At 39.1% G+C, this 23639-nt stretch overlaps 1 protein-coding gene across 10 annotated transcripts in view; it reads right to left on the minus strand.

The window, feature by feature from the left end:
- Window positions 1–320: 320 nt before the first annotated feature.
- CCDC171 (coiled-coil domain containing 171) overlaps window positions 321–23639 on the minus strand; it is a 316174-nt gene continuing 292855 nt past the window's right edge. For 7 of the 10 annotated variants that reach the window (XM_027616889.2, XM_027616884.2, XM_027616883.2 and 4 more), the window contains one exon: window positions 2559–2771. In XM_027616889.2, the coding sequence (XP_027472690.1) occupies window positions 2559–2771 (213 nt within the window). Of the gene's footprint in view, window positions 2772–7273; window positions 7397–23639 lie in introns of all 10 variants that reach the window. The other 3 variants (XM_027616885.1, XM_027616882.1, XR_003523902.1) reach the window with 2 other exon arrangements.

Raw genomic sequence — 23639 nt, forward strand, 5'->3', positions numbered from 1 at the left:
AAATCTGCAGCGATTGGTCACTAACGTGCTCAGAAGCAGTCTAGAGTTTCTCAGATCTCCATAGGATATGTCATTAAATCTTCTCCTCCTGCTGGGTCTGACTTCTGGGAAAAAAGCATATGGTATAAAAATTACTATATTTGGTAGTGAATACTAATGATCACTCAGGAGGCTCATCCTTCGGTTTCTTTGGCCTTTAGCATCTAGTTGGTTATAAATGTGACATGATTGGATTTCATTTAATAATCTTTTTGAATTGGTGGTTCAGAATTTACACTATAAAATGTATCTGTAAAATCAGATACCCACATATATGGAGAGACATATACATTTATTTTTGGTGTTATCCCATTAACAGATGGTAAAATGAAGGCAAGAAAAACCCAGAACTGCCCAAGGCTAAGTTTACAGAGGTTCTCGTTCCTCTTAAATTAGTAAACTCTGGAAACAGATTCAACACGAACCTACACACACAAAGACATGTAAGTGATACAGGGTAACGCTGTTTTACTATAGTGTGGGAATTGGAGGGGATGTCACATCACATGAACTGCAAAGCTGTATATCAATTTCTATACAGACATGTCTTAATCATTGTATGGAAGGACAGAAGAAAGTGTTTTGAAATGCGCAGAAATTATCCTATGATCCATACAAAAACAATCAATAACATTTTCTGTGTTACAGTAAATTTTCGAGTGGAATTTCACACACGTGTTATGTTATACAGGGCATGTTCTATAATATTCAAAACCCGGCATGGTTAATGAAAATAATTCCAGGGAAAGAACTAACAGAAATTTGGTTAAAGATGTAATTTTACCTCACATAAACAGCTTTCTAAATATTTATCTAAAGCTAATTATGCTGGCTCAGTACTGTAAGAAACAGGATTGTGTTACACGGTAGGACAGTAATAATTTCACCTCTGATGGCAAAAATCATTTGGCTAATTTGGCTAATAACATCAATAGTTAGTATACAAATTTTATTTACCAAGGCCAATAGAAAGAATTCTCAGAAGTTGGGTCTTATTTGGATCAAATGTCACTGTCAAAACAAGACAAGATAGATTCCATAATACATACTGTTATTTTCTAAATGTATCCATAATGAAAAACTCCATTGTGAAAAATAATATAAAATATGGATTTTTGTATCAAAATTCTGTCAGAAAGTACAGTTCACATCAGAAGTTAATAGCACTGGGGGAGTTAAACGATTAATACAAAAACAAATACATATTACAGATATTTCTTTGTTCTTCACTTACCATGATGCAAACTGCAAGGATTTAACCTTTAAGGGTTAAAGAGTTTAATCAATGTCAATGTCTGATCTTCTGAAGGCGATAAAGAACAGTCTGTCTAGCGATACCCAACAGAACATCACTTTGTCAAGCCACAAAGCGCCCAAAAGCTTGTCAAGTAAGTTACCAGAAACCTCTTTGTGGTTAGAACTCAGCTCCTTCCTGCTTGACCTATTATTTGATATTTGACCACTTGGTTGCAAGACACTTGCTCTTTCTAGCTGAAATGTCACTGGGGCATCTTGTCAGCTCCCCGACATCTCGGCCTGACATACAATTTTACTTTTGTGTGCTACAAGGCAGAAAATGCAGGGCAATGGCCTTGTTTTAAATTCTGTCAGCATCAAAGATGGGCGTCACTCTTGGGTCCTACCAACAACCAAAACAAAAAAGGAGTCTCTTTTGAAGGTCAAAACAGCCGTTACCTTGAAGTTTTTCAGTTCATACTATTTCGTATCACCTGCTCTCCTCGTGTGGGCACAGTCCTTATGAAGTGCCTAACCATACCACAGAAATCCTGCCGGCACGATCGCTCCACTTTCTCATCAAATGCAGACTTGATAAAAGGATGAGTTTTCAATGCCTGCAGGGACCAGATTCAGCAGTTAACTTAACTTGTTCAAATGGGCAAGTGGTATCATGTAGCTTTACAAGGAGCAACCTGACCTTCTCACATTGACCAGGAGTGACATTATTGTGCAGGAGGGGAAGCAGTCACATCATTTCTGTTTTGCACAACCTGCTTAAAGTTTGCAACTAAATGCTTGTCTTCAGCCGAGCTGACAAGAGAGAAGAGGGGGCTCAGTGAACCATGGCAGGGCTGCCATGAAATGACAGGAATCATTGGCATACATTTCAAATAGCTCTTTCAATCCTATTAAAGTATTGCGGTCCTGCTTTAAAATAGACAAGTATGAAACAACTTTGATAGATAGAGACTAAAATGGCTTATTGATTTTTTTAAGTCTGAAGGAAATTACCCAAAATGTGTCATTCTTTAACATTTAAAAATATGTTACATAAAAATGAGCAAGTGTGATCATAAATAAAACTTAGAAGAAAAATTTGGTTATTTCATTATTCAAGGAGACATAGGTACCTGCACACATCAAGATGTCACACAATTTTTAAAAACCCACTGCCATTTGTGCTGAAACAAAATTCAACTGATAAGAAAACCCCCTTCAAAACAATTTTAATTGTGCTGTTAACTCTTCCTGCCTTTTTTTTTTTTTATTTCATAAAGTCATTATCCAATCTGAGTTGGTCGTTTGGCATTAGCAGACATAGTCGCTGGAGAGGGGTGAGATGACGTCAGCGGATTTATCAATGTCTCCTTCAAGAAAGTGTAAGTTGTATCCAGTTCAGCTTGCAATGGCAAGAAATCCCCCACACCAACTGCTTCCACGGGAAGAGCAGCTCTTGAAGGAATGGAGAGATTTGAATGGTCTCGTGATCCTAGCTACAATATGAAGAAGAAAAAAACAAATAAACATAGAGTTGAAAACTCTGAAACAGAATCGAAAACCAGACACAGTAATAATCATGATACAAGATGGGGTGGAGATGCCATTTTTAATTCTGCCATTATCGGTATGATAATATATAAATAGTAAATTATTTTCCAAGCATGATTGAATCCCTTCTAAAGTGTCCGATGTCATGAACCTTTCCGGAGTTTGTCTAAACACTGAAACATTGTATAAAACTTTTATAAAGTTATTGCATCAAAGAGTCAGTGCAATCAGGCATTTTTGCATCTCCTGCCACAGGCAATCTCCAGAAGCCAATGCTAAGAGTGTTTATTTCATTATGCTCTATAATATGTGCTATATAACATGGAAGATCCGACTGCTGAGAACATGAACTGTGGGTATTTATGTTTTTAAAATCTATCAGCTGGACTCATTTAATTGACAAATACAGCACAGAGAAAAATAAGTAAATTCTAGTGACCTCTAGGAGATAGCACAACGAGATATAAAATGCCAGGGAAATGAACTTTTTTGCCTTTTCCTTTGATAATAATGCCACCGCTCTATTTCAATAAAAACTGTTCTCCTGAAAGTATTTGGAAATTGTGTATCAAAACATGGGATTGCAACATGAAAAACTATTTGCCACATATTTTAAAACATTATACTGGTATCCAGAAACTACTAGAAGTGAAATCAAGGATATCCACACATCCACGATGTACTGGAAAACAGAATTAATATTTTGATGAAGCCTTCAGTAACACTGATAATCAGTAGTTAACATTTAACATGAATGAAGTCTTACCAGTAAAGCAGATAGGTACTATTATTTTATGACACTTATTGATAGTAACTACTGATCAATTGTATGACAGAATTTTCCAGATTCCCAACAAATAAATGTTCTTGAGATAGTAAGTCTAGTCATAAGTGTCTCCATTAAAAACCACACTTTACATTGCAGAGTTTTTAAAAAAAAAAAAAAAACAACCTCTTTTTGGCAGATTCTCTTACAGTTTTGGCAATAAAATCGCATGAACTATAAGAACCTGCTTTGTTATGTCACATTCTACAAAACCACTCAAACATGTGAAAACAAGAGGGAAGCCATCAGTGGTTTTAGGAAAGTATCAGCAATGCAACTGTTGTATATGTTACCATTTTTGTGGATTTTTTTTAACTACAATTGGAGAAAAATCAATGGCTGCATCTAACACCTAGTTCAGCAATTTTCTTTGATCTCTGTTCTTTTGATTTCTTGATACTCCACTACAAGCCTAGAGCTGACAGAAATCATCCCTTTTTATGCTGGAAGTTAAAAAAAAAAAAAAAACACCTAAAATGACCACTCGAATGACTTTACGAAGGAGAGGGATTAGCTTATCCCAATGGAAGGAAAAGACATCCTGAGATCAGGCGTTGACCCTGATTAGCAACGCTGATAAGGTTTCCTTTGCAAACCTGGAATATTGGACCCTGAACAGAGAGAGGCATCTCATTCCATCCGAGGCTGGAGTTGCAGATTCCTGCCCTTTTATGGCTCCTAGAATCACCTTTTCTAATTTTTTTTTCTGCATGTTGGAATGGGCAGCACCATTACCTGATTGATTTTGCTTCTATCAAGACTCTAGTGCTGTCTACTAACTTCTCCTTCTGTCAGACCTGAGGGCAAAGGGAGTCCCAAAAAGGCAGGAGATGGTGGGGCCTGATTTTCTTCTTAATAAAATTTAGGAATAGCCACAGTATTCTTTATTATGATAAAAGAAAACTGTCAGGTGAGGCTTCAAAATTTGTTGTCACATCTTTATATCTCAAGTTCTGGTCTAAGAAAACTATACACAAAAAGAGAAGAGTGTGCAAAAGCGGACCAAGGAAGGTCAAGGAGTCTCTGAGGGTATTTTGTTCTGATGCCTTCGACTAGAGCAAGAGAACCGTGCCACACTGACCAGTCACTCCTGTTGGCAATATTAAAGGTATACATGATTTACTCCAACCTATATTCTGTTCTTGAAGTTTCCTTTTTTGTTCTCGTGATCCCATCAACCTAGCACATTACATATTAGGGAGACTGTCCTTTAGGGAAGGCCTCTAACTGCTCGTTTCTCCTTAATATTCGATGGATCTTGGCACTCTACAAGGGGGGTCCTCTTTTGCCCTTTCTCACCTTAACTTTTTTTTTTAAGATTTTATTTATTTATTTGAGAGAGAGAATGAGATAGAGAGAGAGAACATGAGACAGGGGAGGGTCAGAGGGAGAAGCAGACTCCCTGCTGAGCAGGGAGCCCAATGGGGGACTCGATCCCGGGACTCCAGGATCATGACCTGAGCCGAAGGCAGTCGCTTAACCAACTGAGCCACCCAGATGCCCTCTCACCTTAACTTTTTAATATGTCTACTTTCCACCAGGTTGACCGAAAGCATCTTTTCATCTAATATAACATTTTTTTTAACTAAATCGTCTTGAAATGGGATGTTGGGTATTTCCCTAGTATTTCAGATAAGACTCTCACTTTTTGCATGCTACCTTCTGACCTTTTATGTTCTAGCCATGGAAAATAACTTTAAAAAAAGAGGTTTTTTTTTAAGATTTGCACCCCCAAAAGATATGCCCTCCACCAAGTAAACAGATTTACTTTTGTGTAAATGAAAATACATTTTTCTTCTTTTTGCTAGTAGGATAATTTGCTATACTCCATACACTGCTAGAAAGTTGTTTTTTTTTTTTTCATGAAATGGCGGGGGGAATCTGATTTTAAGTCACTTAATAGCTTGTAAACAAGCCAGCAAAAATTCTGGTGAAATCTTGGTTTGAGAATGTGATGTTAAAAAAAAACGAGGGGAGGTGAGTTGGGGGATGAGCTGATGGACATTGGGGAGGGTGTGTGTTGTAATGAGCACTGGGTATTATATAAGACTGATGACTCACAGACCTGCACCCCTGAAACAAATAATACATTATATGTTTAAAAAAAAAACCTTTCACCATGAAAAGAAAAAGTAAATACGCACTCTTTTCTCTTGTTACAAATAGTATCCAGAAATATATCATAACACTTTTAATATAACACAGAGAGTAAAAGACAGTTAAATAACTTTTTTATCAGAGACCATTAAAAGTTAATATTCACTGCCTGATCTTACATTTTAAATCTGTAAAGCTCATGGTCATTTGAATTACTTTTTAAACTGCTGAGGTGTTCTGGTACTCTCTCATGTAAATCTAAATTTAAGCAATTTCTCAAAAAGAGATTAGTTACCTGAAATAAAAGGTAGGTGTCATGTGAATCTTTATGGAAGCACTTTTATTTACTCAATAAGCTGTAAATGATTCTATTTGAACTGTTACAGTCCATCAACTAAATATATATTCACAATACAGAATGTGTTCACTACATTTCTGCATTTTAAAATTTTTATGAAATAGAGTTATTGGACACGTCTAATAGCTATTTTTCAAGGCCTTAATACCTTAGTTTTCCAAGAGTGTTTTCCCAACAAAAAGAGTAAATAAAGCATTAGTCTAATAATATGATAATCACTCAGTAAGTTGTCTATAAATGAAAGCCATTTTGCAGATCAAGGCTTCTGAACAGATGACACCAAACTATTTGTCTCCCATGTGGCATATATTATCGAGTTAAGTCTTCTGGAATCTAGTATTCTGAAAAGTGCGTGGTGATGTGATTTAGTAAGCCGGATGCTACTACATGGCAGTTCTGCCAGGCACATAGTGGGAGTCCTGGACTGGAGAGCCAACGACTACAGTCTTCTCTCCCACTTCTGTTCCAGTCTAGCTGGGCCATTTTTGCCATGGGAATTAGTCCATCCACGTATCACATCCCTTGCCTATAAAATAAGGAGCTACACCCTTTACAGCTCTGAAGTTCTACAGATCCACATAATTCCATGCATGATGGCATATGACATAATGTTAATGCCCAACTTTTGTGGATGATGTTAACCCAAATACAGTACTTCAGATTTTGAGGGGACATAGAGAGGAGAAATGCACATTGCACACGGTTTTTTTTTTTTTTAAGTTGCACAGAGGGACACCTGGGTGGCTGAGTCGGTTAAGTGGCTGCCTTTGGCTCAGGTCATGATCCCAGGGTCCTGGGATCGAGTCCCGCATCAGGCTCCCTGCTCAGCGGGAAGCCTGCTTCTCCCTCTCCCTCTGCCATTCCCCCTACTTGTGCTCCCTCTCTCTCTCTGACAAACAAATAAATAAAATCTTTTTTTTAAAGTCACATAAATAACAAGATTAGCCACAGTTTAGATGATGTGGGTTCATTCAATTAAATTCTGTAGTACCTTTTTTATAACTTTGACCTCCATGATGATGTCTTAAGCTCTGTAAATCATTGACCTGGTTTTAAGTAGGGTGTGCAGCCACACATAAACTGACAAAGGAATCAAAGTACTCACCAGAGGGCCTTCTAATGAGGCTCACTCACCATTGCTACTTTATCTGCTAATGTGTTCTTACCACTAGAGTCTCCAGACTCAGTATCACAGAGTCTTCCTCCTTCCAAAGACTTCGAGTTAGTTAACCAAATTCTACCTGTCTATCTTCCAGTTCTGCCATGTTGGCGTCATAGGACACTGTGGTCTGCACAAAATTGGCAATAATCACATATATAGTTTTCTCTTGTGGAATGGCCCATTATATACCTGATATATATACATATAACATGCACTTGATACATACATATACCTTGAACTTGATAAATATTTGTGTGGGTGTATTATATGCACTTGCTATGTGCATTCACATCCATACATTATATATATACATACACATACATATGTGTGCATACATAAACATATACATACACCTGCTATCACATCATTAAATATTTATTCCTTGTGGTTACCAATCCTAACTTTGGGTTACCAACGCCAAAGCTGTAGGAATATTTTATGCATTCTTTTCCTTGTAAGTCATGAAATCTTAGTGCAGACCAGTTTGGCTCTTTAGCTCACTGACATCAAGACATGCAGGGATATGTGAGTCAATGGAGTAAAGGAGTCTCTAGATACAGAACAACCTAAGAGGCCTTAAACCTAGAGATTAAGAAGGCAGGGCAACTGTAGAGATAGAAGCAAATAGAAAAGAGAGATAGAAGATATTAGTAACATACTTGATTCACGTCACAACAATTTTGCCCTCATGTAGACATTCAACATTGGTTCAAGAGCTAGAGCCCTAAAGTCGACCTATCTGGTTCAAAATCAGCCTTGACCACTCGATTAATGTGGCAGAGTAATTGGCCTAGCAGCCTTGATTCTTCGTGCCTCCCTCTAAGCACATCCTTGGCCATGGGGCTGTGCAGCTCTTTGCTTCCCTGTCCAGCCTCATCTACCATTTCCTCCCTTGTACTCCACAATCCAATCACATGGAATTGTGCGTCCCCTACACACGATGCCCCCATGCTTCACACCCGCTCCCTACCTGTCCGCTGCCCAGAGTATCCTTCTGTCCTTCGTGGGGGAGTGCTCCCCCCACCTTTCAGACTCTGCTCAACATTTCCCTCTTTGTGAGGCCTTTCCGGATCCCCATCCCGCCCTTCCCTAACCTCAGTGAGCTGTGACACCCAGTTACACTTTTATATTCCCTCATGAGCGTCTATTTTTCTATTTTTACTTATTTGTATGCACTGATAACTCCCCTACAAAACTCTGAGCACCCGATGCAATGGATTCGGGACTTTGTATGCCTAGCACTTAGCAGAGTATCTGGGGCTAAATAAGATTTCTGATGAACAAATCACTCAGGTTGGCCTCCTATTGGTATTTGGTCATTTCATGTAGATACAGATTTTGCCCCAATTCAAAGCAGCACAGTGTAGTGGAAAGGATATGACTCTGAAGTTGGAGAGACCTTGGGCTCCACACTTGATCCTGCCATGTATTAACCATGTGACCTTTGACAAATTACTGAGCCTGTGGCCATCTGCATCCTCTGTGACATAGGAAGAATAATCCCTCCTAGGGTTGTTATAAGAATTAAATGAAATAATAGACACAAAAGGCAGAGCATTCAGTAGCTCTCCTTCTTCCCCTCTCCTTCTCCTCTTCTCAGATGATAACAAATTCCAAATTTATAATTATAGCTAACATGTATTGGGCATATGTGTCTGGCCCTGTGCTAGGTTTAGCTTTATAGACATTATCTCGATTCTCACAACAACTCAATGAGAAAGTACTACTGTTACCCTCATTTTGCAGTTGAAAGACTGGGGCTGAGAGAATAGAATAAATTGCTCCATGTTGCACAGCTTGGAACGTGGTAGAAAAAGATGTGACGCTTGATCCTTCTGATTCTTCTCCCCTAATGCTTGACCACTACCTTATCATGCTGCCCAAAGAAGACAGCCTCAGGCTTATTTTATAACCAGAACTGTTTCATAAACACAGCAATGGCTCAACAAATCCCTGTGCAGCTGGGAAATAAAAGTACATAGATTGTACTAGAGGCTAAAAATAAATGTTTATATTTTTGATAACATATTTTATTATAGTCCCACATTTGAATATCCATGGTACTGGAGTAAATAAATAGATTTTATAGCATTTACATAAAATAAAAGTTCTAGCCTTTCACCAAAGGAGCTTATTTGTTGTTATATTCAGAGATAAAATTCAGCACTGAAGTTTTAAATTACACTCGAGCATCTAAACTTTAATTTTAAATTACTTTAAAGATGTCTTGTGCCTGACAAGATAACAATTCCCATTTTCTTCTCTTGGATGTTTAGATTTCCTGACATGACTGAGGTTGGAAAAAGAGTCGAAGGATTTTCCCAGATAGCTTTTGTTCTTTCTTTTCCTTCTTTCTTTCCCGACCCTGCCTCCCAGCCTGCTCCCACCCTGGTAATTCTGATACACCTGATGGTAGGAATGCCAGAAATGGTCAGAAAAATGCAAAGGTGGCCATTTTTTCCTCTGTGTCTTAGAAAAATGTAGTTGCAAAAAATTCAGAGGGAATTTGAAATGTAAATATATCCATACACCCAAGTATATACAAAGGTACAAAAACTGAATAAATAAAAACTTGGGCATACTATTTAGAAAAAATGCCACTGAAAAACTGAAATGATAACGGATAAACATAGTGTAACACACATGATGGCCATAAGAGTGACTTTCTTTTTTTTTTTAAGATTTTATTTATTTATTTGTTTGTTTGTTTGTTTATTTATTTATTTATTTATTTGACAGAGAGAGAGAGCACAAGTAGGGGGAGCAGCAGAGGGAGAGGGAGAAGCAGAGTCCCCGCGGAGCAGGGAGTCCGATGCAGGGCTCGATCCCAGGACCCCAGGATCATGACCTGAGCCAAAGGCAGTCGCTCAACTGACTGAGCCACCCAGGTGCCCCTAGAGTGATTTTCTTAATTGACAACAGGTTCATGCAACTGAAGAAAAAAGAGAACCTAATTAGAAAGCAGGCTAAGGATAGTCTAGTATTAAGATTGGGTTTAGCTGTAACAGAAAACCCAAAATGTCAGTGGCTTAAATAAGATAGTTTATTTGTCTCTGATATGACTGAAGTTATCAGGAATCCAAACAAAAAAACAAAAACAAAAAAACAAAAAAGGAACCCAAACTGCCTCTACGTTGGGCTCCACAGCCTCAGTATGTGCCTTCCACCTCAGGGCCCAAAATAATTGCTTCCGTTCCAGCCCTATGTCTGCATTCTAGGCAGAAGAAAGGAGGACAAAGACGAGAAGAAGGCACCATTTACATTTAAAGACACTTCCTAAAATCACAACACTTTTGCTTACATCCCATTGGTCAGAACTTGGGTTACATGTCTAATTAAACTTCAGGGATATCAGGAATGTAACTTTCTCCGCCGAGTGACCCAGGTAATATTCAGAAGTTTTATTACTAAGAAACAAAGAGAAAACAGATCTCAGGGAACCACTAGCAGCCTCTGCCTCAGACATAAATTGGCCTTTTGGTTGGAAAGGGAGGAATACAATAACCAATAAACATGAAAAAATGTTAAACCTCATTCATAATTTAAAAAATGCAACACAAGGGGCACCTGGGTAGCTCAGTCGGTTAAGCGTCTGACTCTCAATTTCAGCTCAGGTCATGATCTCAGGTCCTGGGATCAAGCCCCAGGTCAGGCTCCCTGCTCAGAGTGGAGTCTGCTCGAGATTCTCCCTCTCTCTCTCTCTGCCCCTTTGCCCAGCTGGTGAGGGCTCTGGCGCGTGTGCACTCTCACTCTCTCTCAAATAAATAAATGAATAAATAAATAAATAAATAAAATCTTTAAAGAGAGAGAGAGAGACGCAACACAAAACATGCCAATGAAGACGACATTTCACATATTAGATAGGCAAAAATTTAGATGTCTGATGATACCCACTGCTGAGAGACAAGCTCAGACCACATAGGCAAGGATGCCAAGCTTAGTGCAACCTATCTGGAAGACAGAATTTTAAATGTACCTGACCATTGATCCAGCAATTCCACCGCTAGGGCATTTCTTCTCTGGCCACACTCACAAAAGTTCACCAAGGTAAGCAGATAGATGTGTTCATTGAGCATTTTTGTTTTTTTACAGAAAAACAGTTTTTAAGTAAAACTAAAGGATCCATCCAACCGAGTGCTATTCAAGTGAAGTACGAAACAACCATAGAATACAACCATCAAAAAAAAGTAAGGTGAATATGTAAACATATAATATATAAATATGTCTAAGTGAAAAAAGAAGGTTTGAAATTATGTGTGTGGATAGAGAGAACCCACTTGTATTTTAAAAATAAATAGAAGACACACACAGGCATATGTATACCTATTTTTCTTTCTAAAAAAGGAATCACAAGAAAGTGTTCATTATCTTTGGAGTGTGGATGAGGGGGGAAAAAAGCTTTGAAAGTTCAAAATTTTCTTTCCATGGTTTTTATATTTAAAACTATTTGAACCGGGGCGCCTGGGTGGCTTAGGGGGTTAAGCATCTGTCTTTGGCTTGAGTCATGATCCCGGGTCCTGGGATCGAGCCCCGCACTGGGCTCCCTGCTCAGCAGGGAGTCTGCTTCTCCCTCTGCCTCCGCCCCTCTCCCTCACTCGTGCTCTCTCTCTCTCACTTGCTCTCTCTCTCCCTCTCTAAATAAAATCTTAAAAAAAACAACTCTTTGAATCATGAGCAAAGGTTATGAAACTGGCAGTTTGCAAAAGTAACACTATAGCTGATTAACAAATAAGTGGGAAAAAATGGTAACCTCCAAGAATCATCAAAAATGGAAAGTAAAAAGGTATTTATTTGTTGCCAATCAAAACTGAACTTTAAAAAATTATGATACTAAATGTTAGTGAAGGCATTATGAAACAGGCATTTATAAATTGGTAGTGATTGTATAAATTGATAGAACCACTTGGACTGTAATTTGGCAGCTGCCTTAAATGGGTAATACCACTAGATCTGACAATTCCATTTATGACTATGTTCCTTATATCAGTACTAACAGACAAAAATTGGAAATAAACCCATACTCAACAACGTCTTCATCTTACTTACTTACTAAAGTATCTTTAAGTAAGCTACAGCCACTTGACGGAATACTATACAGCTATAAAATTTACGGTTATGAACTTACAGATAACATGGACAAATGCTTAAGTTGAACAAGGGGTCAGAAAATTTTTCTGTAAAGGGTCAAATAATAATTCACGTTTTACAGGCCATACGTTCTCTGTTGCAACTACTAAATCCTGCCATTGTCACCCAAACGCAGCCATAGAAGATATGCAAATGAATTAGCAGCCCGTGTTCCAATAAAATTTTATTCATGAGCACTGAAATTTGGATTTCACATAATTTTCACATCATGAAATATTCTTCTTTTTCTTTCTTTTCAACCATTTAAAAATGTAAAAACCATTCCTAGCTTGCAGGCTATACAAAAACAGGTGGCAGGTGGATATGGCCCATAGGCTTCAAACTTTGCCAACCCCTGAGTTAGACCATATATGTAAAAAGGTGATTCACATAATCACATACGATAACTTTCTTTGACTTATTGGAATTGTTGGCATTTTTTCCCAAAACTTCTGTATTTTCCAAATTATCTACAATAAGCATGCCTTACTTTTATAACCAAAACCTTTTATTAAAAAAGACTAATTTTATATATACTGAAACCCATATTTTAGTACAGTTATGACTCTGAAATGTGCAGTCAAAATGAAAATGTAATTGGTTAAAGGCCTCAGAGGGTAGGTCTTTAACTAAATGTTTTGCAAGTTTTGAAAAGGTCTTAATTTAGCTGCGACCACTTTCCTATTTCAGCATCTACTGTATCTATCCCATAGCCACAGTCTCGCACTGAGCAAACACAAATAACTATACGGAGTGACTTGTCTCTCTACTCCGCACGAAAGCAACTCCTTATGTAGAGTGGCTACTTACAACTTGTGTGCCTTCATTTTATTCCAAACAGCACTTCCAGCTGCCAAATTACAACTTCTGTGGTCAGAATGTACACATGTCACACTCTATCTGGGAACCATTAGGCAGAAGTGTTCTGACCACTTTTTCATTACTCAAGAATTTCCTCTTAAACTTCTATACCTTTTTGATTCAATGTCAAAAATTTAATAATAATCTGAAAGCTATAAATTTAGACCTTTTAGCAGTATGTTTTTTCCCCGGGTGGAATTATGACCATGCACTCAGGTAAAGAGGAAAAGGGAAGAATCGTCTAAAACTTAAAGTTGTTTGAAAGAGATGACTTTCCTAAATCTTACTGACATTGTATCTGTCAATCACATACCTCAACAAAATTAGCAATAAACCCACATTTTGAAATTTGAAACTCATTTTTTCCCATGGCCCCCCTTCCACTGCTGTTTTATGTTCCCTCACTCTACTACATCACACCTAAAATTTCTAGCAGTTCTTCACAGAATGCTGCAGTCTTCACTCCCTTCAACTGGTGCTATGGCCGAGCCTTTCTGAAGTGGCTGGTTGTCTTCCGTTAAAAGACCATGGTCTCTCTATCTCCCAGTGAGAGAGAGGCACTTCAGATGTAAAACAAATCACGCGATCTGGGGTTCACATCTGTGGAATGCCTTCAAATCACAGCAAGCACTGGGGAGTATGTTGCAAAGCAAATCACTTAGCTGGCAATGACATTTCCTTTACATGATAGGCAGGAATGTTATTTCTGATAGAAGCGGGCCATTTCCAGCACTCTCAAACCAAACCCATATCTCTAGGGAGAACATCCTATAGAACTGCAAGAATAATACAGCAACCACAAAATTCCAAAATAATATACCTACAGATTACATTTCAGGGATCCATTCCCTACATTTTCAATTCCATATGATAGATTTTCCCCATGCTTGCATAATGCATAAAACATATCTAAACCCACATCCACCATTAGTATCCTATCAGCGTTATTCATTAATTCTTTCAAGAAATATCTATCGAGTGCCTACAAGGTGCCAGATACTGTTCTAGGTCCTGGGATAGAGCAGTGAATTACACACACAAAAACTGTCTGTCCTCAGGGGAGCTCACACTGTCCTTAACTAATCTGACTCTGGAGCTAGTCTCCTTAACTAATAATTTGCCGAAATACTATATAACAACACAACTGCTATTTTTTGTAGTGTTAAGTTTTGATGGGCAGGGCACTGGGAGTTTACAAGCCTCATTGTTCTGTGGATATAGACAAGGTTCCAGGAATGAGTTACATTTCCCTGGTTCTTCCCTGACTTGCTCACACCAGACCTCAAATACCTTGCACAGTCCCCATCAAGAGTTGCTGGGTGTCCGGAGTCCCTCCCCTCGCTGCTGCCTTCGATGTATCAGCCGGCTCACTGTGCCATATGGGTGATGTCCCTATGCCCACCCCTCCCCGTGTCACCTGAAAACCATGACAACTCTGATGGACCCGGTGTCTCACCATGTCTGTCATAAAACACTTCTTTCAGTTTCCACCTAGAGGGCCTTTTTCTAAGAGTCCAGATGCCAGTCCCTGGGCCTGCATGGAGGGGAGACACTAGGCGGTTCTCTCCACTTCTGGGCACCTGCCCGCAAAACTTCCACTCGTTCTTTACCAATCGCCAAAACCCGCATTCAAATGAACTTCCTCTGAGTCTGCACACCAATTTTTCTAAAAAGCCTAGCCTCGTTTGAAATGCAGTTCGGGCTCAGGGTAGGACATCCACAAGACGATGATTTTGACACAGGCTTTCAAGCTGTTTGCCAATTTTTTTTCTTTAGCTACTTAAGAAAGTCTCTTCATTTTCTCTAACTTAAACGCACTTTTAATATTTGTATACAAGTTATCTCTTCGGTCTTCTCTCTATTTCCTACTTCATCTCTTCTTTATTGTCTATTTGCTTATTATTTGAGAGTATTCAAATTTGCTATTGGAGACCAGGAAAAAAAAAAAACTGGATAGATGAAACTCAAAATAAGTGTGAAGCTAAAGGATGAATCAGCCAGTCGCCTGTGAAACACAGGCAGAATCCACATGTTGAGAACATGGTAAGTTAGTGCCCTAAAAGACAGGTTACTTAGAGATAGAACGGGGTGGAGAGACCACATCATAAGATAGAGATATGCCACCTCCAGGCTAATGTCATTCTTAAACTGGCCCGAGAGCCGCAGACAAAACCCAAAGCAGTTCAACAGCCAAAGAGGCAAACTATAGCTAGGGGGCAGATATATTTGTCCTGCATCTGTCCTGGAAGGGAAGCAGGGGTGAGTGGCCCAGGCACCTCTGTCTCCCGAGCCCCCTGTGTCAAACCTCCGCCCTGGTCCTCACAACCTCACGGAGTGGAGAAGGCTGATGCAGCCAAGAGACAGGGGTTGTAAGAGCACTGCATGACCATGGAGTCGGGGAGTTTGGTCCTTCCCCTGCTGGCTCCCCACCATGCTCTGCTTCTTGCCGTGTGTCTTAAACTGATCTGATAAATTATGTATTTGAGTATTGTAATGTGCCCTGTGAGACCTTCTGTTCTGTGACCTCTGGGATAACAGGCCTGGCCGTGGACTCAGAGGCAACCGTGGCGTCGAGGTGATTCCCCATAAAACACCTTTGCTCCCCAGTACCTATCAGCACGCCCTTCCTTTCTCCTGTCTGAGGGTCTTCTTGTCATGCTGCTCCTTCTCTTTAAAAGGAGGCTGCTTCAACAGGTTTTTACTGTTCGTCACGACTCACCTCGGGGATCGCCTTGTCCCCAGACTTCCCTGACACCTGTCACCTCACATTGGGATTGGATGTCCCTGCTCTGTGTCATGGCAACACAGTCTCAAAATCTGCTGTTTGCAGCTCAATATACCGGCCACTGGCCACACGTAGTTATTTCAGTTTTAATTAATTTTATTCAACATAAAAGTCCATTAAAAATGAAAGTTCAGGTCCACCGCAGGGAGTTGTAGAGGACAGCTTTCACTGTGCGCTCCTCAAAGGAAGCCACGGGCTACTCTGTTTCTTTGTCACCGGTGGCTTCACCGGTGGCTGGCACCTAGCAGGTGCCCCAGATGTTGGCCTGCTGTCACATGAAGGGACTTCCTCTAATCTGTATTCCAAGGAAAGCCAACAGGAAGGGCATGTTTTGACATTCAACTTTCCTCTTTCCAAAAATAAGTTTCATTTTCTTTAATTCTGACTTCCTTCAATGCCTCCTTTCTGGAGCGTCTAAAGTGTCAGGAGGGACCTCGCTGTTCCTTTCTAGGCTTATCTTTCTCGACCTTCGGTGAGTGTCATTACGGCATTTTACGCTAGGGCACCCTCAGAGAAGAGGGAAAGAAGCCTGTGACAGAAGGCAAGAGGAAAGTTATCTTGCCAATTGTCCATTCTCCAGACCCCCAGGCAGGAATCCTAGCTCCCTTAAAAGCTCGATTTTGTATATCAGAGAAAAATGCATTCTTACCCTACAGCTTTTAATTTTTAATTTTTATACTCTCTTGGGAAAAAGATTCCATTATGGGCCAAATTCGGAGGCGATCTAATTGTTTGATGTAAACCTTCAAAGTTTCCTTTGAGTTGAGTGTCTCTCTGCTTGGGCAGAAAAGGGGAAAAGAGGGAATTTACATTCACTTTGCTAAACATTAGCATCTTTTGTTCAATCATTTGAATGCAGGACAGTGAGGGGGCAAACAGCTTAGCAAACAAGAGTTGACACATACAGTGTAAAATCTTTTAAGGTGCTTGGATTCAATGAGGGAGAAAGTGAGACGCAACCGTATTTCAGCTTCCTAACTGTGCTCCAGTCTGCGGGAACTTTGTGACAGGTCTCTGTCTCTCAGCTACACTTGACTGGCTTTTGCTGACATTCAGCTGTCAGACGGCAACCCTTTACCAGGCCCCTAACATGCTCCACAGCCTCACCCAATTAACTTGCTTTCACTTGACACGGCAGCAAAAAGCTTCATAATAGGTGGTCAAGGTGCATGGTGTCTGCCTGGGCCCTCGAAGTGCTCACACATAGCAAGATGTTTAACTACTTTTCTTCTTGCCTGTGTGCTCACAACTAGTGTGACTACCATTCAGTCATTCCACATATGGAATTGGACAGGAATATAGGAAATATTAGAGTGACGCCGTAAACTGCTCAAAAGCAGGCTTCTAGATGACTGAAGTTCAATTTCAAATCACTTCTGAGAGAAAGATTTGATTTTTAGATTACCAAAAGTTAGTATCAACTAGCAATTGATCTGTAGTTAGTTTTCCCACTCTCTCATCAATAATAGTATTATATAAAGAGGGCACGGTGTAGAAAAATTGCTTTTGACAAGGGAGGGCAGAAAAGTCTAGGCGCGATTCAAGAGTATGGCATTCAGCCTTTGCTCATAAGCATGCATTTTTCGGATGAATTCTACAGTAAGCTTTTGGTAAATTTTGGTAATGCGAGCCTTTCTGATGAAATACATTGTGCTTGAAAACGTTTGGCTAAGAAATCCAAATTTTTATACTTACTTTGAAAACTTATCTGAATAATTTACACATTTTCTCTCATCTCCTAGTATGTTCCAACCTAAGCATATAATCTATTTTCATTTATTGGCGCTCTGAAAATCTGAAAATTATGGGGGGAAAAGTGACATAAAGAAAAGGAAAAGGGATATAAGCTACATTGCCTTTGGAAACCCATGCTTTTAAAGCTTTGTGATGAAGAGGGCACTGACAAGGTTACTTTTTGATAGGATTCTATTATTGACATCCAAGTGCAGCTTTTTATAGCTATTTTTTTAAAAGAGTTATTTATTTATTTTAGAGAGGGGGCGTTAGGGCAGAGGGAGAGCAACAGACCCCCCGCTCACAGAGCGCAGAGCCCTACATGGGGCTCAGTCTCATGACCCTGAGATCATGACCTGAGCCGAAACCAAGAGTCAGATGCTCAACTGACTGAGCCAGCCAGGTGCCTCTCTTTATAGCTATTATGAAAATACAGTTATGATTTCAACTCTAAGCATCATATCAGTAATCAAAGGTAGAAGTCTAATTACAGGAATGGGGAGTTCCAGCGTCCACCACCACGAACCAATCCTGGTGGTGATTCACCACTACTCTACGCCAGGCCAAGCAGAGTTTAACCATACCTTGCCATTCCGAGTGAGCCTGGGAAGTGTCTCTGAGCTTTGGAAGTCAGGTCGCTGAGTAGCAGTGCCTCTGTGACATGTCTTCAAATTAAACGAAATCTTTCTCTACATAAAGTGTGTATTTAATGTTTTGAACACTGCTCACTTCTTAACAGAAGCTCAAGGCAAGGGTAGATCTTGACTGAATTGCTGAGCAATTAGGAAACCACCCTGCATCCACTTGATTCATTAAGTCCTGTCAAGTTTTCCCTGTCTAACTCCAATGTCACGTTCCTCCACCCCCACCGTTACGGCCCTCACACAGATCACCCTCACTTCTCACTGCCACCTCCTTAGTATATTTGTTTATAGCTACCCTGAATAACGAATGCCTTTTATAAAACCACACCCCACGTTAAACTTACCAACTGTGTTAGCTTCCTATGGCTGCCACAAGTGACCACAAGCTGGATGGCTGAAAACAATGGAAATCTATTGTCTAACCGCTCTAGAGGCGAGAAGTCCGAAATCAGGGTGTCAGCCGGGCCACCCTTCCTCCAAAGACTTAGGCAAGAATTTCCCCGTGGCTCCTTTAGCTTCAGGTGGTGGCGGGCAATGCCTGGCATTCCGGGTTTGTAGCTGTGTCACCCCAATTCCTACCTTCATCCCCATGTGGCCCTCCTCCCTCTCCGTCTCTCTGAATAGCTGTGTGTCTCTCCTTATAAGGACCTTGATCACTGGATTTAGGGCCCACTTTAATCCAGTATGAACTCATCTTAATTTAACTGGTTAGATCTGCAAACACTCTATTTCCAAATAAGGTCACGTTCTGAGGTTCTCAGTAAACATGAATTTTCTAGAGAACACACTTCAACCTACTCTACCAACTATTTACAACGTAAAAAAGAAATGACTTAGGGGTATTCTTATATATAATTTTCCTTCAGAGTGTTATAAACGATAGCTTAATATTAGCTTAGCAAAACTTTGTGGACTCCCCAAGCCCAATTAACTTTTGAAGATCATTGTTCATGAACATCACTTCTGGTGAAGCTATATATTTAGTCTTCAGATGTTACTTAGCAAATGGAGCAAACATTTTTTTTTTACTGTCTTGTAATATCTTAAAGTGAACTAGCTTTTTTCCCTTAATTTTTAATTGCTGAATATTTTACTTTCATTAGAAACCAAATATGTTCAGAAATCAGTGTTTTTAAAATGTATTAAATGATGCCATGCTAAAAATAAACTTATATCCAAAAATTCCAGAAACACCCTATGAAAGAAATTTTTAATATCTAGGTATGTGAAGGTCTCAGAATTTCTATAATATATGTGCAATGATAATTTTCTAATAAATACATGCAAAAATGGTTTATAACAATACTCATACACACTGCTTGTGGTTCCATTATCCAAATTCATGTATATATCAATTTGTTATCTCTCCCAAATCCCAAAGTAGCTTGATTTGTTAGGATCACTTTTTAAATGAACATAACTTTATTATAACTGGATATTATTTATGCAAAAAAAATGAGGCAGATTAAAATGTTGACTTTACAATCTAGGAAATAAAACCCCTGTATTCAAAAAAAAAGTATTAAAATACAAAAATATTATTTCTGCCTGCTATCAATATGTCAGGCATTTAACAACAGATCTTGAAACCTAACTGAATAACATGTTTCTAGGCAAAGCTACCACAATGCCAATCAGAAGGCGCTCTAAGGCTAAGCACAATGTTCTGCGCCTAGAAGGGGAGTGATTTTGAGGCCTCCACAGTTCCTTCCTACTTTGAGAACAAGTAAAACCTATAATAATTCTATGTTCAAATGATTAGGACATAATAGAAACAGCATTAATAATAAGCAGGGGCTTTACAGATATCCTTTCTTTAATCTTCATATAAGCCTAGAGACAGAAGCTACCGTTATTCTCATTTTTACGAATGAGGAAACCGAAGCCTTCTTGAAGAGGCTGTTCATGGCAGCAGGATCACATGGCTAGCAAGAGGTGAAGCCAGGGTTAGAAGAATCCCACTCCGAGCCCACCCACCCAGCGACTATGAATGCGAGGGCTCTGGAGCTGGGCTGCCTGTGTTCACATCCTTCTCCAGCACCTGGTAGGCCTTTCAATATGGAAATAATGAGAGTAATAGCAGCGATAAATACCATATATACCCATAGGGGTGTTTTAAGCATTCAATAAGTTAACACATCTTCAATTCTGAGAATGTTGTCTCACACATGGAAAGTACTAGATAAAAGTTAGCTTCTCTTTCTCCTGCTTTTTTTCTTGCTCTACACCAACCCTCTGGCTCAACAAACCCTGGTCATGGGCCATAGACCAGGCCTTTACCTGGAAGATACTTTCCTTTGCTCACAAGGGGACTTCAATAAGAAGATACAGATGACTTAGGCCCAAAAGAAAAGTGGTGGCCACAGCAGATTACAAAGAGCCAGGACTCTGGCTTACTAGCTGGATGACTCTTTGGTTTACTAGCTGGATGATGCTCCCCAACTTTTCTGAATCTCATCAATAATACTTTTATCACACAAAAAAGTTATAAAGTCATGTACAGGTATTATGGGTGTATTTTCAAAGCTCTAAAGAATTACAGAAACAAACAATATTATGATCATTACAGAAAAAAGAAAAACAACACGACTCCCAGCTTGACCTTGATCGTGAATAGGCCAGCAGCATCCTGTTTCTGCTCACATAATTCTCCCTGTCCAGAATTCCTTATGCAAACCCTATCACTCCTTCAGAATCAAGCTCAAATACAAATTCTCAAAAATATTCCCTAACCACCCTAGTCCAAATTAATCTATCTTTTCAAGCTCCATGAGCATTTATCATCTTACTGCTTTATGTAAGTCTGTCCTGACTCACCAACTAGCTTATCAGTTCCAACAAACCAGCGACTCTTCACTATGCCTTTTTGTATTCAGTCCATGTACAGATACAACTATCCTCCCTGCATAAAATATGGGAAGAGAAAGAGCTCTAAAAGATTTTAGGACTCTTCACAAGGGAACAAAATTCATTGACTGATTCAACAAACTTTTGTTGGGGACTTAGCAGCAGGTCAAGCACAAAGTAGGTACTAGCACTGGAAGGATGGTTACACACGGTACCTGGCTTCCAGACCCCCGGATCAGCAAAATGAAAAAACGCACGTAGGACTGCAGGCCTTGATCCTGATCTAGTTCTAGACATACAGGTCTGCTCTGAATGAGTAGCCGTAGTGAGCTGGCATACTCCCTGCAGATGTTAAGTTGATTCTTGGGACCTGATCCTTTTTAATCTCTTTTCCTAAACATTAAGAATCACTAAAGTAGAGAGTTTACCAATGCTTCCCTAATCTCTTCCAAACCAAGGACAGTCCCTGGACCGGCTGGAACTTTGGAAGGAGTTGGAGTGGAAATAGAATAGTCTGATAACTTGAAAATAAATTTATTGCCCCAAGTGCATAATAAATCCCATCATAAATAATTGGAGGACTATGTCTCAATTCTCCTATATGATCCCAAAATAAATATATGATTTTTAAGCTAAAATGTATTCATTTAATAAATATTACCTCATTGCTATTACATGCTTAACTGTTACATGACTTCATATCAGTGAGACTATTTTTTTAAAGATCATGCTCTCACCACTTACAGAAATAAAAGCAAACACAATTTCTGATCATCCTCCAAATGGGGTACTCCACAAGCATCTCTAAAGTTCTGAATTCATAAATAAGTGTCTGTTTCTGGCAGTGATGCAAAAAGGTCTTTTTACATTTCCTTTTGAAGATTTCTGCTCCTCTTTTTCCGTAAACTGATGAAACTGCCCAACTGCCATCATGCCAATCCGAGGGTCACCGAATTAAATGCATCAATGGCAATAGTGACAAAGCTGTTAAAAATGTCCAGAAACACACATGTAGTATCGAATCATTACTATGCTGCCACGAACTTGAGAGGAAATGGGAAATCTTCAAGGGGAAAAACGAACATCAAACAGAGCTGACAAGACAGCCAGTGGTTTGACTCAGGATCTATCTCCTTACAGAGTTTGGTTTGGGTTCAGTAGCTAAAGTTCAGGGTTCAGGGCTATTCTCAGGTGGGCTGACATTCCAACCACCAGATTCTTAAACTGCCTTGTTTCTTTTTTTAAAATTTACTGTTCTACATTGCTATTAATGTTGTAAGAGCTCTTGATCATAGTTTAAAATTTCTAGAACACTTTATACTTTTCTCTATATTTCTCTATATTTATAGTAAAGAAAAATAAATTGGTCTTTTTACTTAGGAATATGGAATGTCAACATGTAAGTATTATTTGTTGCAGAAATTAAGATTTCTTTGAAACTCAGAAATGCATCATAAAGCACTCTCTTTACTTGAACGTAGAACTTAAAAGAACAGTATTTTTTTATTCTTACTTTTAAGGACTGTGGATGGTCTACTAGTATATTCCTCACCATTACCATTATTACTTATTTATTGTACTCCAATAGTATGCTACATACTGAATAAGATATAAACAAAGACACAATCCCTGATCTCAGGTGAGCAATTCAAATCCAACCACATATCAGAAATTTCTTTCCTTTCCTGTTTTCCTTCCCTTAGGAAAGGGGTCAGAGAGACCACAGAAACCATCTGTTAAATAATAACCTGACATAACAGATGATCTTAAGAATAAAGAAATTCTGACCCACAGAGACAGAGAACAAATCACAGCCACAAGCTTGGCTTTTTGATAATTCAACTTCCAAACAGGCTGGTGGATTTTAAGTTATGACACATAATTTGGAATGTGTGATGGAACTTTTAGCAAACTATGCCCTATGTCCCAGGTATTGCGCTAATATCTAGGAATAGAACAATCTCCTATTCACGCAGTACTTCTTGTCTAATTGTGTTGGTCAATCAACAATCAATTACAATAAGGTCCGTAAATGTTATAACAGCCTAATAGGTGTTTTGGGGGGACTTGAGATTTAAAACTTGGGGGAAAAAATCAAGTAGGTAAAAGATGGAAAACAGTATTCCAAGCAAAGGAACCAGGATATACAATTCTCATGAGACTGAGAGCCTGGTACTAATTTTTACTAATCTAAGTTTAAAAAAAATGTAATAGATTGGTAACCCCACAGATGCTATAGCTGGTAACCTTATATCAGGTCTTTGCATTTTGTGCTTAAAAATGAATTGGCTTATTTCATATAATATTTGTGTATTTTGTTTCTAAATGACTAGTTAAAAGGGTTTCAGGCTGCTGTATATTGTCTAGGATGT

Source organism: Zalophus californianus, chromosome 13 (genome assembly GCF_009762305.2).
Source record: "Zalophus californianus isolate mZalCal1 chromosome 13, mZalCal1.pri.v2, whole genome shotgun sequence".
Taxonomy (NCBI): Eukaryota; Metazoa; Chordata; class Mammalia; order Carnivora; family Otariidae; genus Zalophus; species Zalophus californianus.